This window comes from Vombatus ursinus, unplaced genomic scaffold (assembly GCF_900497805.2).
Source record: "Vombatus ursinus unplaced genomic scaffold, bare-nosed wombat genome assembly UNPS02014798.1, whole genome shotgun sequence".
NCBI classification, from domain to species: domain Eukaryota; kingdom Metazoa; phylum Chordata; class Mammalia; order Diprotodontia; family Vombatidae; genus Vombatus; species Vombatus ursinus.
This window is the reverse complement of record NW_020954576.1, coordinates 81,906,628-81,920,401: the sequence shown is the minus strand read 5'-3', so window position 1 is coordinate 81,920,401 and position 13,774 is coordinate 81,906,628. Positions and strand designations below refer to the sequence as shown.

Here is a 13,774-nt window from a genome sequence, read left to right as displayed (position 1 = left end):
TCTAACTCTGACCAGCAGGCCCCCACCTTACAACTGCACTGGTCATAGCCTAATTAAATCTACAAAGGACTAACTGATTTTAAAAAGCTTTTACTTTGATTCATATTATACTTTCCATCTTCCATACCTTAAATCTTGCTCTTAATCATTGACAAAATCTGAAGATGTCATGGCTGAAAGCCAACAGACCCATATGCAGAAAGGTTTCAAATTAAAGAGAACAAAGTTTACTCCTTATCTTAATGGAAGTGTTTTCCTTGCCTCTTGGAAGAAGAGTAGTTTAAGTTGATTACTTAAATAAAAACATATACTATATTGTACAGGCTCCTCTCCTATGATGAAATCTCTTTGAAAGGAAATATATATATATCTCTTTACACTGACAAACCATATGAAATTACATAGAAATAAATTTATTAAGCCTTTTTTTTTTTTTTTTTACATTTCTGTCCATTCAAAGATGTTTTATTCACTGTTCTGTTTGTCTTAGTCACTTTATCATTTTCTTTTCATCTTCCCAACAATGTGTCATCTTTATAACCATTCAGTGAGATTATACTAGAGCTGGGGAAAATGTGTGGCCAATATAATACTATGACTCAATGATAACTACAGTAATGCAAACAATACAAATCACAGAATAGATAAACTTTAGGCTTAAACAATACTCACAAAGAACAAAAAAAGGAGAGGGCAGGTAGTGTCCCTGTTCACCTCTACTTTAAATCATTTAGAGAAAAATGTCAAAACTTGATGGCTGTCAGAATCCTTCAAGGTCAACAACTTTTCCTTTCACCCAATCCATAATCAAGTTTCTTTTTTCTCTACCTGATCATTTCATTTAGGACCTCTTTCCTTCCTCCTTTTCCTCTCTCTCTCTCTCTCTCTCTCACACACACACACACACACACACACACACACACTTCCAGTTGGGGTAGCAGTTTTCTTTAGACAGTATGCTAAACCTGAAGTAGCTCCTTACCAAAGATCACTTTCCGCCTCCAAATTTGGAAATCTAGGTCCCCTCCAAAGGCGGGATTGCCTCAAAATTTACAATTTATAAAGCACTCATAGATAAATTTCATTTGATCTATTTCAACCATGTGAGAAAGGCAGGGCAGATAATAGTTCCAGGTTACAGGGATGAGCAAATTGAGATGTGGAGAAGTTCTGAGTGACTATCCAAAGTCTTAACAAATAGGGTGAGGACCAGACCTCAGATCACTATCTTAAAACAAAACTTTTTCTAAAAGAAAAATTGTTCCAAAACTAAAAGGCTCTTCCGTTGGAAGACAACTCATCTATAGTTAGCAAAAGTAAAATAGATTCAATTGAAGAAACAAAGCATAAACATATAATCTATTTCATTTTGATTCCTTTACTTTCCAAAAAGGTAAAATGCTTGACTGTTGCTGCATAAAATTTCAGAGAAATAAGGGGATCCTCAGCAGTTGTTTATGTTTACCATTTGGTATTAAGCAGCTCACATTTGAAACCATAGCTGTGTCTGGACCATCTTAAAAAGGCAAACTATCAAGCGAAAATGTCAAGGTCTTCTTTGCCATATAGACATATGATGTGACCAACACATTCTTCCACAGACCGAAATACAGAGAGTGACACCATCAGCTGAGGGATTGCCGAAGTTTTTCATACATTATTTGATCCTAAAGATGCCACAGAGAGCAAAATAAAGAGCGTTAGGTTATTGCTGTGGAACACTGACACTACCTGTTCTATTCTCTAACCTCATACATGTACCTTTCCATAGGGATCCCAAGAGACCTTTAGAGTTGTTTGTGTAAAACACCGTGGTAGAAAGTTGTCTTTTGATCTAGTTAATAAAGTTTTTGGGGGAAAGTAAAATTACAAACTGTATAGAGTAAGGACTGGGGGAAAGTAGCAGAAATGGTGATTGTGGCCACATACTAATAGCCAAATCAATATGGTATGTCCCTGGCATTGAGTTGAATCTCTGATGCTTTCTCTTTCTGCCGTATTCAATCTGATTTTGTTTTCTACTAGCACCCTGATGCTAAATTTCTACCCCAGGAAGGCAAATGAATATTTAACAAACTAGCTTCAGAGAGGGTGAGCAGCAATAGTTGCCTGGAGACTTGGCCTAGCGTTCTGGGATTTTGCCTGCATGGTGTGGTGTGCCTAAACTATAGCCCTATAGCAACCCAAGAGATTGGTCAGGGTAAGAAGTGCTAAATTATAATCCCCCACAAGGAGGCTGGAGACGACTCCTACATGCTCATTCACACTTCAATACCACCTTGCCCTTTGGGCAGACACAATTCTCAGACGCTTGGACCAGCACGTGCAATCCATGTGCAGTAAGTACACAAGCTCCTTATGATGTAGTGCCTGTTAGAGATTATTTTGGAACAAGGTACTCCAGAGCTAATGGAAGCGCTGGCTCGCTTTCCTGGTCTTGAATACGGATTTGGCTAGGTAATTGCGTCTGTAATGAAATTTTCAAGATGAAGAGTGTAACTACGAAAGCAATCAATGTTAAACAATCTCAAGGGTGCAGAGGGTTAAACTGTCAATTACATTTTCCTGCTAGACTTGGCAAAGTTATAAAAAGTAGCTGTCCTGATTTTCATAAAAATATGACGTAAGGCTTGTGGGGTACGATGAATTAGTCTACCAATTGTAAGTTAAATTTCTGGAATAAATAACAAATAAGTATTATATCAATTCTCAGTTGTATATAACTTTTGACTTTTCAAATAAAAACTACCCCCACATATCATTTTCCCTGGTGGCCAATTCCACAGACTCTCCCATTCCCTTATTCACAAAAAAGAAAAAAACCCCAACCAATTAACAATCATTGCTTTTCTCTTTCTCTCTCCCACACCATTCCGCAGCTGACCCTTCCCACCCCCCACTGAAAAAAGATAAGAAAAGAACAAGAAAATACTCATAACAAGCATGCATAGTCAAAAGAAGCAAATTCCCTCATTGGTCACATCCAATTTAGAGTCCATCCTACCTCTGTCAAGAGGTGTGGAATCTGCTTTATCTTTGATCTCTGGCATTCTGGTTTGTCTTGCATAAGACAATAAGAGTTCTGGAGTCTTTCAAAATTATTTTTCTTTATAACGTTGTAGTCACTGTACAAATCACCTCACTTTGCATCAGTTCTCAGCTCATTTATTGTCATTTCAAAATGTTCCTGTGGAACATTATTCTATATGTTCACATGCAATAATTTGTTTAACCATTCTCTAGGTGGGCACTCCCTTAGTTTCCAGGTTTTTGCTATTATGAAAAGAGCTGGCATAAATATTTTTGCACATATGGGTCTTTCCCCTCTTTCCTTCCATCCCTTATTCTGATCAACTGAAGGAGCTCCACCCTCTAGGTAAATACTCTAGATCTTCACATTAGCATTCCAGTTAAAACCTTGCAACGATTTACATGAATCAATCAATCAATCAATATTAAGTGCTTACTATGTGCCAGGCACTGACTTAAGTGCTGAGGATGAAAAGAGAGGCATATAATAATTCCTACCTTCAAGGAGCTTAAAATCTAATGGAGGAGACAACATGCACCCAAATATATATATAAAGCAAGCTACAGATAGGATAAAAAGGAAATAATTAACAGAGGGAAGGCACTGGAATTAAGAAGGTTGGTAAGGTTTCTTGTAGAAGATGAGATTTTAGTTGGGACTTAAAGGAAGTCAGGAAAGAGGAGGGAAAGAATTCCAGGCATGGAAGACAGAATGCCTGGACCTGAGAGATGGAATTTCTTGTTTGTGGAATAGCCAGGAGGCTGGTGTCACTGGATTGAAGAGTATGGGTCCAAGAGTAAGAAGACTGGAAAAGCAGGAGGGGGCAAAGTTATGAAGGGCTTTGAATGACAAACAGGGCATTTTGTATTTGCTTCCGGAGGCAATAGGAAGCCATTGGTGTTTACTGAGAGAGGGGCGGGGTGTATGACTCGATCAGACTTGTTAATTTTAGGAAAATTACTTTAGTAGCTGAATGGAAGATGGATTGGAGTGGGGAAGAGACTCAAGACAGGCAGATCCATCAGTAGTTCACTGCAATAATCAAGGTGTGAGATGATGAGGGCCTGCACTAGAGTGGTGCCAATGTCAAAAGGAGGCATAATGGAGAGATGCTGCCAAGGTGAATGTGATAGGCCTTGGCAACAGTGTGGATATTGGGTGGGGAGGGAGAAAGAAGAGAGAAAGTAACCCTTACCCATGGCAAGTAATATATGAATACAAACTAAATAAATACAAAATAGTTAAAGGGCACTAGCAGTTGTGAGGAATCAGGGAAGACGGACCTTGAGCTGTGTCTTAACAGACTAGAGGGATTTTATTAGGCAAAGTTAAGGGAGCATATTCCAGGCAGGGGATAGCCAATGAAAAGGCACAGAGATAGGAGGGGAGGTAGGTGCAAGGTTATAAAGGGTTTTTAAAAGCTAGACAGAGAGGGCTTTATATTTAAACCTCAAGGCACTAGGAGCCACCTGAGTTCACTGAGTAATGGAGTGATGTGGTCAGATCTGAACTAGAGGAAAAACTATTTTGGCAGCTTTGTGGGGAACTGACTAGTATGGGGAGAGACTTGAGACAAGGAGATGAATCAGGAAGGCACTGTAATAATCTCGGGGGGAGGAGGTGAGGGCCTGAATTCAGTTGGTTGTTGTGTGATCAGAGAGAAGGGGTCAGATGTGAGACACGGAGAGGTTAAAGATTAGGAGTGTGTTGAACTGATTCTGGAAGGGGACTGGAGAGCCTCCTTCCCTAGGACAGTGTTACCAATTCCAAAGACTAGGGACCTAGCATTTAAGACAAGAAGTTCGGCAGATATTTAAAGCTTGCTTTGTATTTCCACCTAGTCTCAAAAGCTAAGTTCCATTTAACCTCCTTCCTTTGTCCTCCCACGGTTAATAAAGGCATTCATTCTCCTTATATATTAACTTACCCTTAACAATCTAACCAAGGCAAAGCTCTCTGAGTGTGTACACGTGATGGCTAACATTCCCTGGTGGGCACAACTAGATCTTTATGAGAACTTAGGGCTCTATTTTTTGCTACTGTGTAAGACTTGACTGAAATTGATTTTGGATATTTGATAAATTTACTAAAGTCTAGATCTACCCTCAAAGGAAAGTGAATTTTTTTTTTTTGGCCACTACTGGAAAAAGTTAATGCCCCCAAAGAAGAGTTACAGATTTCAAAGACAAGCCACAAAGAAGAATTCTAAAAATGTTCTGAAAACAGAAATACCACTGGAATAAATGTATAGCTAGTTTAGCCATCTAAGCTCTGGTATGTTTAGTTAAAAAATTAGTCACTTTATTGTTAAACTTTCCAGGTAAAAGCTGTATGTCCCCCAAATCATCTCCCAATGATATTTATAGTTGGTATCTAGATTACTGGGATGGTAGATTTCTCCAACCATAAACAACCTATTATAAAGGAACTGAGGGTGGGAGTAGACAGGGGAAAAATGATGACTTTGATCTGGCTGTTTTTTCTCCCAGTAATACCTATGTTACAGAATTGCTAGGCATAGATAGCTCCTTTAGGGGGAATACATAGAGTGAGCAGGTTGTGTGCCTAACCTCCTATAAATAATTAATGTATTAGGGATAAAAACTCATTGTGGGTTTCATTACAGATTAATGATAAAGTCATATACCAAACATTTAGTGCCAGAGCAGTTTTCTGGATGAATGGTTGCCTGCTGCAGTGAGGATCTGACAGGATAGGAAAGAAACAAGGGTGACAAAACATGCTATAATTTATCTGTCCAACAAAATCCTACATGTTAAACCATCAGGATCTGGTCTAGTTGGAAGCTTAGAAAAAAGATGGCATGATACTATCTCTGAATTCAAACAAATATATAAACACATATCATATATGTCTTCTAAGATTACTTAAATCATAAGTAGTCCACTGGTCAAAGGTCCCAAAACTAGAAGAGCCTGAGTCCCACAGATTCGTATCTATAGGGAATCAATAAGATACAGAAGAAGGAGCTAAGAGGAAGAGAATCTTTGCCTTATGGTCTTTATCTTCTAAATTAAACAAAATGGCAATGTGATGGAGGATCTGATGAGTAAAATGCCAACTCTCTGCATGTGAGCTCTGCCTCAAAACAGCAATAGACTGTGCCGGTCATAGAGTAAATGCCATTATTGTTCACAGCTACACAGATGCCATAAGATGAAAGAAACTTGCATCACGGGAGAGAAAGAATTAGTTGAGGCTGAAAGTTACCTAGAGAAAGGGGCATTTTACCCAGTTCATAATAGTATGGGGGCCAGTACTGCTCAATAGACTCTGTAATAGGACACCCAAGCTTTTTTCTTTAGCTTGGTTTTTAGGGACAGAGGAAGTGTACAATACTATTCAACTTCTACAGATAAAAAAAAGCATTAGGCCATTCCCTCAAATCAAATAAAAAGGGAAAATGACTCACATGAAGTCAAGTAAAATCCCACATGTATATAAATATTTATAGCAGCTTTTTTTGTGGTTACAAAGAACTGAAAACTAGGGAGGTGCCAATCAATCAAGGAATGGCTGAACAAATGATGGTAAATGAATGTAATAGAATACTATTATGCCATCAGAAATGATAAAAGGGATGGTTTCAGGGAATTCTGGAAAGACTAGTATGAGCTGATACATAGTGAAACGAGCAGATCCAAATGACAACACTGTAAGAACAGACAACTCTGAGATCTCTGATCAACATAAAAACCAATTATGATTTCATAGTACTAATGATGAAGAATATAACCTACCTCCTAAGATGATACACTCAATATGGAGAATGAAATACATTTCTGGAATGGACAATGTGGGAATTTGTTTTGACTATGTGTGTATACTACAAGGGTTTAGGTTTTGCTTTTCCTTTTTTTCCTCTAGAGGGGAAGGGAATGAGAAAAAAATAAGTATTTGTTAATTGAAAAAGTTTTTTTGAAAAATTTTACAAAAAGGCATGTGGAGTAAGGGAGCAGTGAGAGGGCCTCCACATTATATCTCTCATCTCTGTGGCTTTGCATAGGTTGTCCCCTTGGCTGGAATGTTTTCCATCTCCTCATGTCTGGCTCAAAGAATTTCTAGCTTCCTTCAAAGTTTATGTGAGGACCTACAGGAAGCCTGTTGTGATCCACTAGTTGCTAGTGACCTCCCTCCCACATTTTCTTTGTGATCTTCTGTTTTCAATTTTCCAAATCTTGTCCTCCTCCCCAACCCAAAAGAATGTAAACTTCTTGAGGTAGGAACTGTTTATTTTTGCCTCACAGTGCCTGGAACACAGATGCTTAAAAAATGTTTGTTGCATCTTGGTGCAATCTCTTAAATGAGAAGGAAGAAATTTCCTGGCCTGGAGTCTGGAAGACCCATCTTCCTGAGTTCAAATCTGGCCTCAGACTCTTATTAGTTGTGTGACCCTGGGCAAGTCATTTAACCCTATTTTCCTCAGATTTTCCCCTATGTAAAATGAGCTGGAGAAAACTTCAAAGAGTCAGACATCACTGAAATGACTGAATGACCACAGAGGGTGAGAAAGGAAATTCCAGGAATAGGAAAGGAGGAGATTCCAGCATGAACAAAAGCACAGGAGGAGTTAAGAAACTGTAGGGTGTGTATTGGGGATAATAAATATCTTAACTGACTAGAATACTGAGAAAAGTACAGCTAATTTGTTACCAGGTTGTACAGGGCCTCGAATGACTACCTAGCCATATACTATCTGCTGCCACTGAAGCTGTGGAGCAGATCAAGCAATCCATTCTATGTAATTGTTATGGATTTTGAAATAAGATTTTTCTTTTTTTCTTTCTTTTTTTTTAAGGCAATTGGGGTTAAGTGACTTGCCTAGGATCACACAGCTAGTAAGTGTCAAGTGTTTGGTCTGAGGTTGGATTTGAACTCAGATACTCCTGACTTCAGGGCCGGTGCTCTATCCACTGTGCCACCTAGCTGCCCCTGAAATAAGATTTTTCAATCAGTTATCAGAGTGAGGGAAAATTTGAAGCTGGAAGTGGTAAACAGTTCATGATTTAAAAACATGTTATCTTGGCCAAGAAACATTATAATTTGTGAATGCTATCCAAGGAGCCTGGAAACAATAAGATGCTCCAGTGAACATGGATTCCCTAACAGTATCCATTTCAGATCCACCTCTGTATATGGATATCATCCCCTTTGTAATCTTTGTAAGAACTGGTTTCATTTTATAACAAGTCCTTCTATTTCATTTATTACAAATAGAACACACCAACAATCAGAAGTGAACATTCAAAACCTGACATCTGATATGAGGAAGGGGAAAAAAAAGCATTATAGTAATTTCTTCCCATCAAAAGATGAGGATATTATTTCTACTTCATTCAAACAAACATATAAATAACTAAAGTTTTCTAACCAATACATAGCTTAACCTCAATAAAACCTGGTTGTGATAAGAAGCCACTAGGGTAAGAAGTACAGGGTCCAACAGATACTTGAATGGATATTTATTTAAGTTCTTGCAAGTTGTTTGGTTAATTTTTTAAAAAAAATATTGCATTCAACTACTGAATGTCAGCACTGGAAAAGACATGAGAAATAATTTCATGGATAATAAAACAGGAGAATATTTTTCTTCAGTTCCCAATTCCATTGATAACTGGACAATTTTATTTTGCCACAGGAATGTCTACTTCAGTTTCTATCCTAACTTATCCAAAGCCTTCTGTCTCCTGACTCTAGAAGTAGTATTGCTGGATTTTTCACTTCATGTAGCAGTTTGGTATTCTCTAGGAAAAGGGATGGCATGTTGAAGATAGCCCTGAAATGGCTCCAATTCTGTTCCCTTTTTTACAAAGAGGGCATTTCTTACCTCTTTTGATGTTGAGGGTTTCACTTTCTTAAAAGCTTCTTCAAAGTGCTCCTGTCTAACCTTGACTTCTCCTATGGAGAAAACACACATACACAGCCTACTTCATTATTTGGTCTGCTGACTTAGAATAACAGAATGTTAGAGCTTAGAGTTCATCGAGTCCAATGCCCTAATTTTATAGATAAGGAAACAGGCCTCTGAAGGTGAAGTCATTTTGTTAGACAGGATGGGAATCCAGATTTGCTGAACTGCCACATCACTGCTCTTTCCACTGTGCCATGTGGCCTCTCTTACTGAACATGTTTTAATAATCTAATTCTCAAGGGCAGATTAACTCAAAGACAATATCACAACACCAAACAAAACAGCACAATCATGAGGGCGGAGCCAAGATGGTGGAGGGAAAGCAGTGACTGTCCTGAGCTCTCTCCCAAAGCCCTCCAAATACATAAAAAAATGGGTCTAAACAAATTCTAAAGCAGCAGAACCCACAAAAAGACAGAATGAAACAAATTTCCAGCCATAGACAGCCTGAATGGTTGATCGGAAAGGTATATCGCACCGGGCGGGGAGAGGAGCGCAGCTCGGCGTGGGCGCACAGGCCGCAGCGACCCTGGAGCAGGCCTCAGAGGACTGAATCACGGGCAGCTGTGGTGGTTTCCAGACTTCTCAACCCCTGAATGTCAAAGACAACTTAGAAGGTCAGTGGGAAAAGTCTATGACTGGGGGGAGAGAGGAGCTAGGTCTCAGCTGCAAGTCTGGAGCGTGGCCCGGGGCCACGGCTTTTTCCTGAGCTTCCGGCCCACAGACTGAGGGGTAATCGAGTGGCTGATCAGAGGGGGATTGCAAGGATCTCTTTACCAGTGCTGAGGCAGGAATCTCTTGCTTTGCCCGTGCTTAGATCTGGGTCACAGTTCTGAGGGGTGGTCCTGGGGCGAGGAGGAGCACTGGTGTGGTGGAGCTTGTTGTGGTGGTGAAGAAAAAACACCTCGCCCCTTATCATAGCACCTTGGAAGAACTGAAAATGTACAGGTCCCTAGAAGTACCTCTGAAAACAGCTGTACAAACCCCCGAAGCTTGGGACAGTACACTCTTCACATTGGAAGCAGACTTTTACCTTAACAAAGAGTTTAAAACTCAGGTAACCGGCCGGGATCATGAATAAGCAGTGCAAAAAGAGTCAGACTATATTATCTTACTTTGGTGACAAAGAAGATCAAAACATACAACCAGAAGAAGAAAACAAAGCTCCTACATCCAAAGCCTCCAAGAAAAATATGAATCAGTCCCAGGCCTTGGAAGAGCTCAAAAGGGATTTTGAGAAGCAAGTAAGAGTAGTAGAGGAAAAACTCAGAGTTTTGCAAGAAAATCATGAAAAACAAGTCAACAGCTTGCTAAAGGAGACCCCAAAAAATACTGAAGAAAATAACACCTTAAAAAATAGCCTAACCCAAATGGCAAAAGAGGTCCAAAAAGCCAATGAGGAGAAGAATGCCCTAAAAAGCAAAATTGGCCAAATGGAAAAGGAAGTCCAAAAGCTTACTGAAGAAAATACTTCCTTAAAAATTAGAATAGAGCAATTGGAAGCGAGTGACTTTATGAGAAATAAAGACACTGTAAAACAAATCCAAAAGAATGAAAAATTAGAAAACAATGTGAAATATCTCACTGGAAAAACAACTGACCTGGAAAATAGATCCAGGACAGAGAATTTAAAAATTATTGGACAATCTGAAAGCCATGATCAAAAAAAAAGCCTAGACATCATCTTTCAAGAAATTATCAAGGAAAATTGTCCTGATATTTTAGAACCAGAGGCAAAATAGAAATTGAAAGAATCCACCGATCTCCTCGTGAAAGAGATCCCCAGAGGAAAACTCCTAGGAATACTGTAGCCAAATTCTAGAGTTCCCAGGTCAAGAAGAAAATATTACAAGTAGCCAGAAAGAAACTATTGTGGAAACACAATCAGGATAACACAAAATTTAGCTGCTTCTACATTAAGGGACCGCAGGGCACAGAATATAATATTCCGGAGGGCAAAGGAGATAGGATTACAACAAAGAATCACCTACCCAGTAAAACTGAGTATAATCCTTCAGGGGAAAAAATGGTCATTCAGTGAAATAGAGGACTTTCAAGCATTCTTGATGAAAAGACCAGAGCTGAATAGAAAATCTGATTTTCAAATACAAGACTCGAGTGGAATATGAAGATGTAAACAGGAAAGGAAAATCATAAGAGACTTATTAAGGTTGAACTGTTTACATTCCTGCATGGAATGATGATATTTGTAACTCATGAGACCTTTATCAGTATTAGGGTAGTTGGAGGGGAAAAAATTATATGTATGTATATATAGATATAGATAGATAGAGGGCACAGGGTGAGTTGAAAATGAAGGGGTCATATCTGGAGAATAAAATTAAGGGGTGAGAGAGGAATATACTAGGAGAAGGAGAAAGGGAGAGGTAGAATGGGGTAAATTATCCCACAAAAAAGAAAAAAACAGAAAAAAAGGATCTTACAGTGGAGGGGAAATGGGGGAAGGTGAGAGGGAATGAGTGAATCTTATTCTCATAGGATCTGGCTTAAGGAGGGAATAACATACACATTCAATTGGGTGTGGAAATCAGTCTTACTCTACAGGAAAATAGGGGGGGAAGGGGACAAGAGAGTAGGGGAAGGATAGAGAGGAGGGCAGATTGGGAAAGGGAGTAATCAGAAGCAAATACTTCTGAGGAGGGACAGGATCAAAAGAAAGAATAGAATAAATGGGTGGGCGGGATAGGATTAAGGGAAATAGAGTTAGTTTTTCACAGCATGTCTACTATGGAAGTGTTTTGCATAACTGTACATATATAACCTATATTTAGTTGCTTGCCTTATCAATGAGGGTGGGTGGGGAGGGAGGAAGGGAGAAAATCTGGAACCCAAAGTTTTAAAAACACATGTTTAAAAAAAAATGTTTCCACATGCAACTGGAAAATAAGAAATACAGGAAATGGGGTACAGAAATCCATCCTGCCCTATAGGAAAATTAAAAGGGAAGAGAATAAAAGAAGGGGAGGAGAGATAGAAGGGAAGGCAGACTAGGGGAAGGGGTATTCAGAATGCATGCCATCTTGGGGTTGGGGGAGGGGCGAGATGGGGTGAAAATTTTGAACTCAAAATCTTGTGGAAGTAAATGTTGAAAAAAAAATAAATAAAAATTACCATTAAAAAAACAGCATAATCACCCTAAAAAGGGCATCCTTTCATATATTTTTTATGCATAATGTACCCTTTTTCTTAAAAAGAAAGTAACATTCTATATAGAATAAGACTTTCTACTGGTAGATCTCCTATGACAACTGACATGGAAGCCTGGCCATTAGGCTAAAAGTTTTCAGTTCATGAATGGAGAAGGATCAATTCCATAGTTGGAACAGAGGAAAGTGGAATGAAAATTAAGAGAGCCAGGTACCCTCTGATTAAGTGAAAGACAGCCAAGTCTCTCCTACATATTCTTTCATTTAGACAGATTTACTAAGACTCAACTTCCCTTCACTAATTTATTAGTTTCCTCTAAGTTTCACAAGAGCTATACTGCTTTAGTTCCTCAGTATTCCTTTATCAAAAGTATCTTCTATATGTTAGATTCCCATTCACTAAGAACTTGCAGTGTTCTGTGTCACCAAAACATTCATGCCTTGTTTCATTTTTTCCTGATAATCCTGTTTGTCTCAGTTGCTTTAGCCTTCAGGCTCAGTACAGTAAGCCAGAGAATCAGACACCTGTGACCTCTACATTCCACTATGAGTGTGTACAATGGCAAAATCTGCAACAATCAGTGGAAAAAGGCTTGCAAAAGGATCAATCCCATTTCCTTGCAGATATATAAGCACTCTATTCAAGAAGACTTTCTTCTGCTGTAAGTAGTTTCTATCTTATGAAGCAAATTTCAGTATATGTTAAAACATTTACCATGGCCTCCTCTACATCAGGTATTTTGTTTTATTCTTTTTGGTTTAGACCAGTGACTTCATCCTTATAGAACTCCTGGTGTGGAAACTTTCTCCACTGAAGCAGATTCACTACTGTTTGTAATTTATAGTCTTAGAGGTACCTGAGGAACTGAAAGGCTTAGAGACTTATTCAAGGTCAAGGTATAGCTAGTATATGTCTGAAGTCAGACTTAATCCAGATCTTTCATTCAAAGGACAACCAACCCTCAATATTCACTATCACAGGCCAGCCTGCTTCTCAAGCAAGGTACAGAGAATCAGAAGAGTTTCTAAAGAACTTTAAAGAAACTTAGAGGAAACCAATAAATTAGTGAAGGGAAGTTGAGTCTCACTAAATCTGTCTAAATGAAAGAATATGTAGGAGAGACTTGGCTGTCTTTCACTTAATCAGAGGTTTATATTTGAAGCAGATGATGATAGCAAAATAAAGCAAATATTGTACGCAAACTAACTCAGACCCTGATAGAGAAGGGAAACTTTTAATTCATTTCTAAAAAGAATAAAATGGAAAGTTTCTCTTGAGCAAGATCCTCATCCCAGAAGGTTTTATACTTGTTGTCTGTGAAGAGGCTTTGTGTGACTTTCTCTTAAAGTTTTAGCCTCCCAAGAAAGATGAAAGACAAAATTAGGGGCATTGTGTCAGAAGAAGTTTCCAAATGAGAACACTCATAGGAATGAGTCTCTAAACTGAACTATGTATAGTTAAATAAAAAATAAACCACTAAGCCTAAAATAAAAGTAACAGGATGCAGAAAAGGACATTCATTTATGCCTAAAAGATTTTTATTGAAATAAGATGATCTGGGAAAGTTAAGTTTTACTAAGAATGGTATCAAATTGTTTCTTGGACTATTTAAAAAGTTACTTTAAAGCTAGAAGAATGGGGGC

General features: G+C 38.6%; 1 protein-coding gene across 1 annotated transcript in view; it reads right to left on the bottom strand.

Annotated features, from left to right (window-relative positions):
- Positions 1-423: 423 nt before the first annotated feature.
- The window catches only part of LOC114049805 (nuclear valosin-containing protein-like), a 93,183-nt gene continuing 79,832 nt past the window's right edge, over positions 424-13,774 (bottom strand). The window contains exons 22-23 of the mRNA XM_027871214.1: positions 8,880-8,950; positions 424-1,667 (exon numbers count right to left, since the gene is read on the bottom strand). Of these exons, the coding sequence (XP_027727015.1) occupies positions 1,626-1,667; positions 8,880-8,950 (113 nt within the window). The 3' untranslated portion in view covers positions 424-1,625. The remainder of the gene's footprint in view (positions 1,668-8,879; positions 8,951-13,774) is intronic.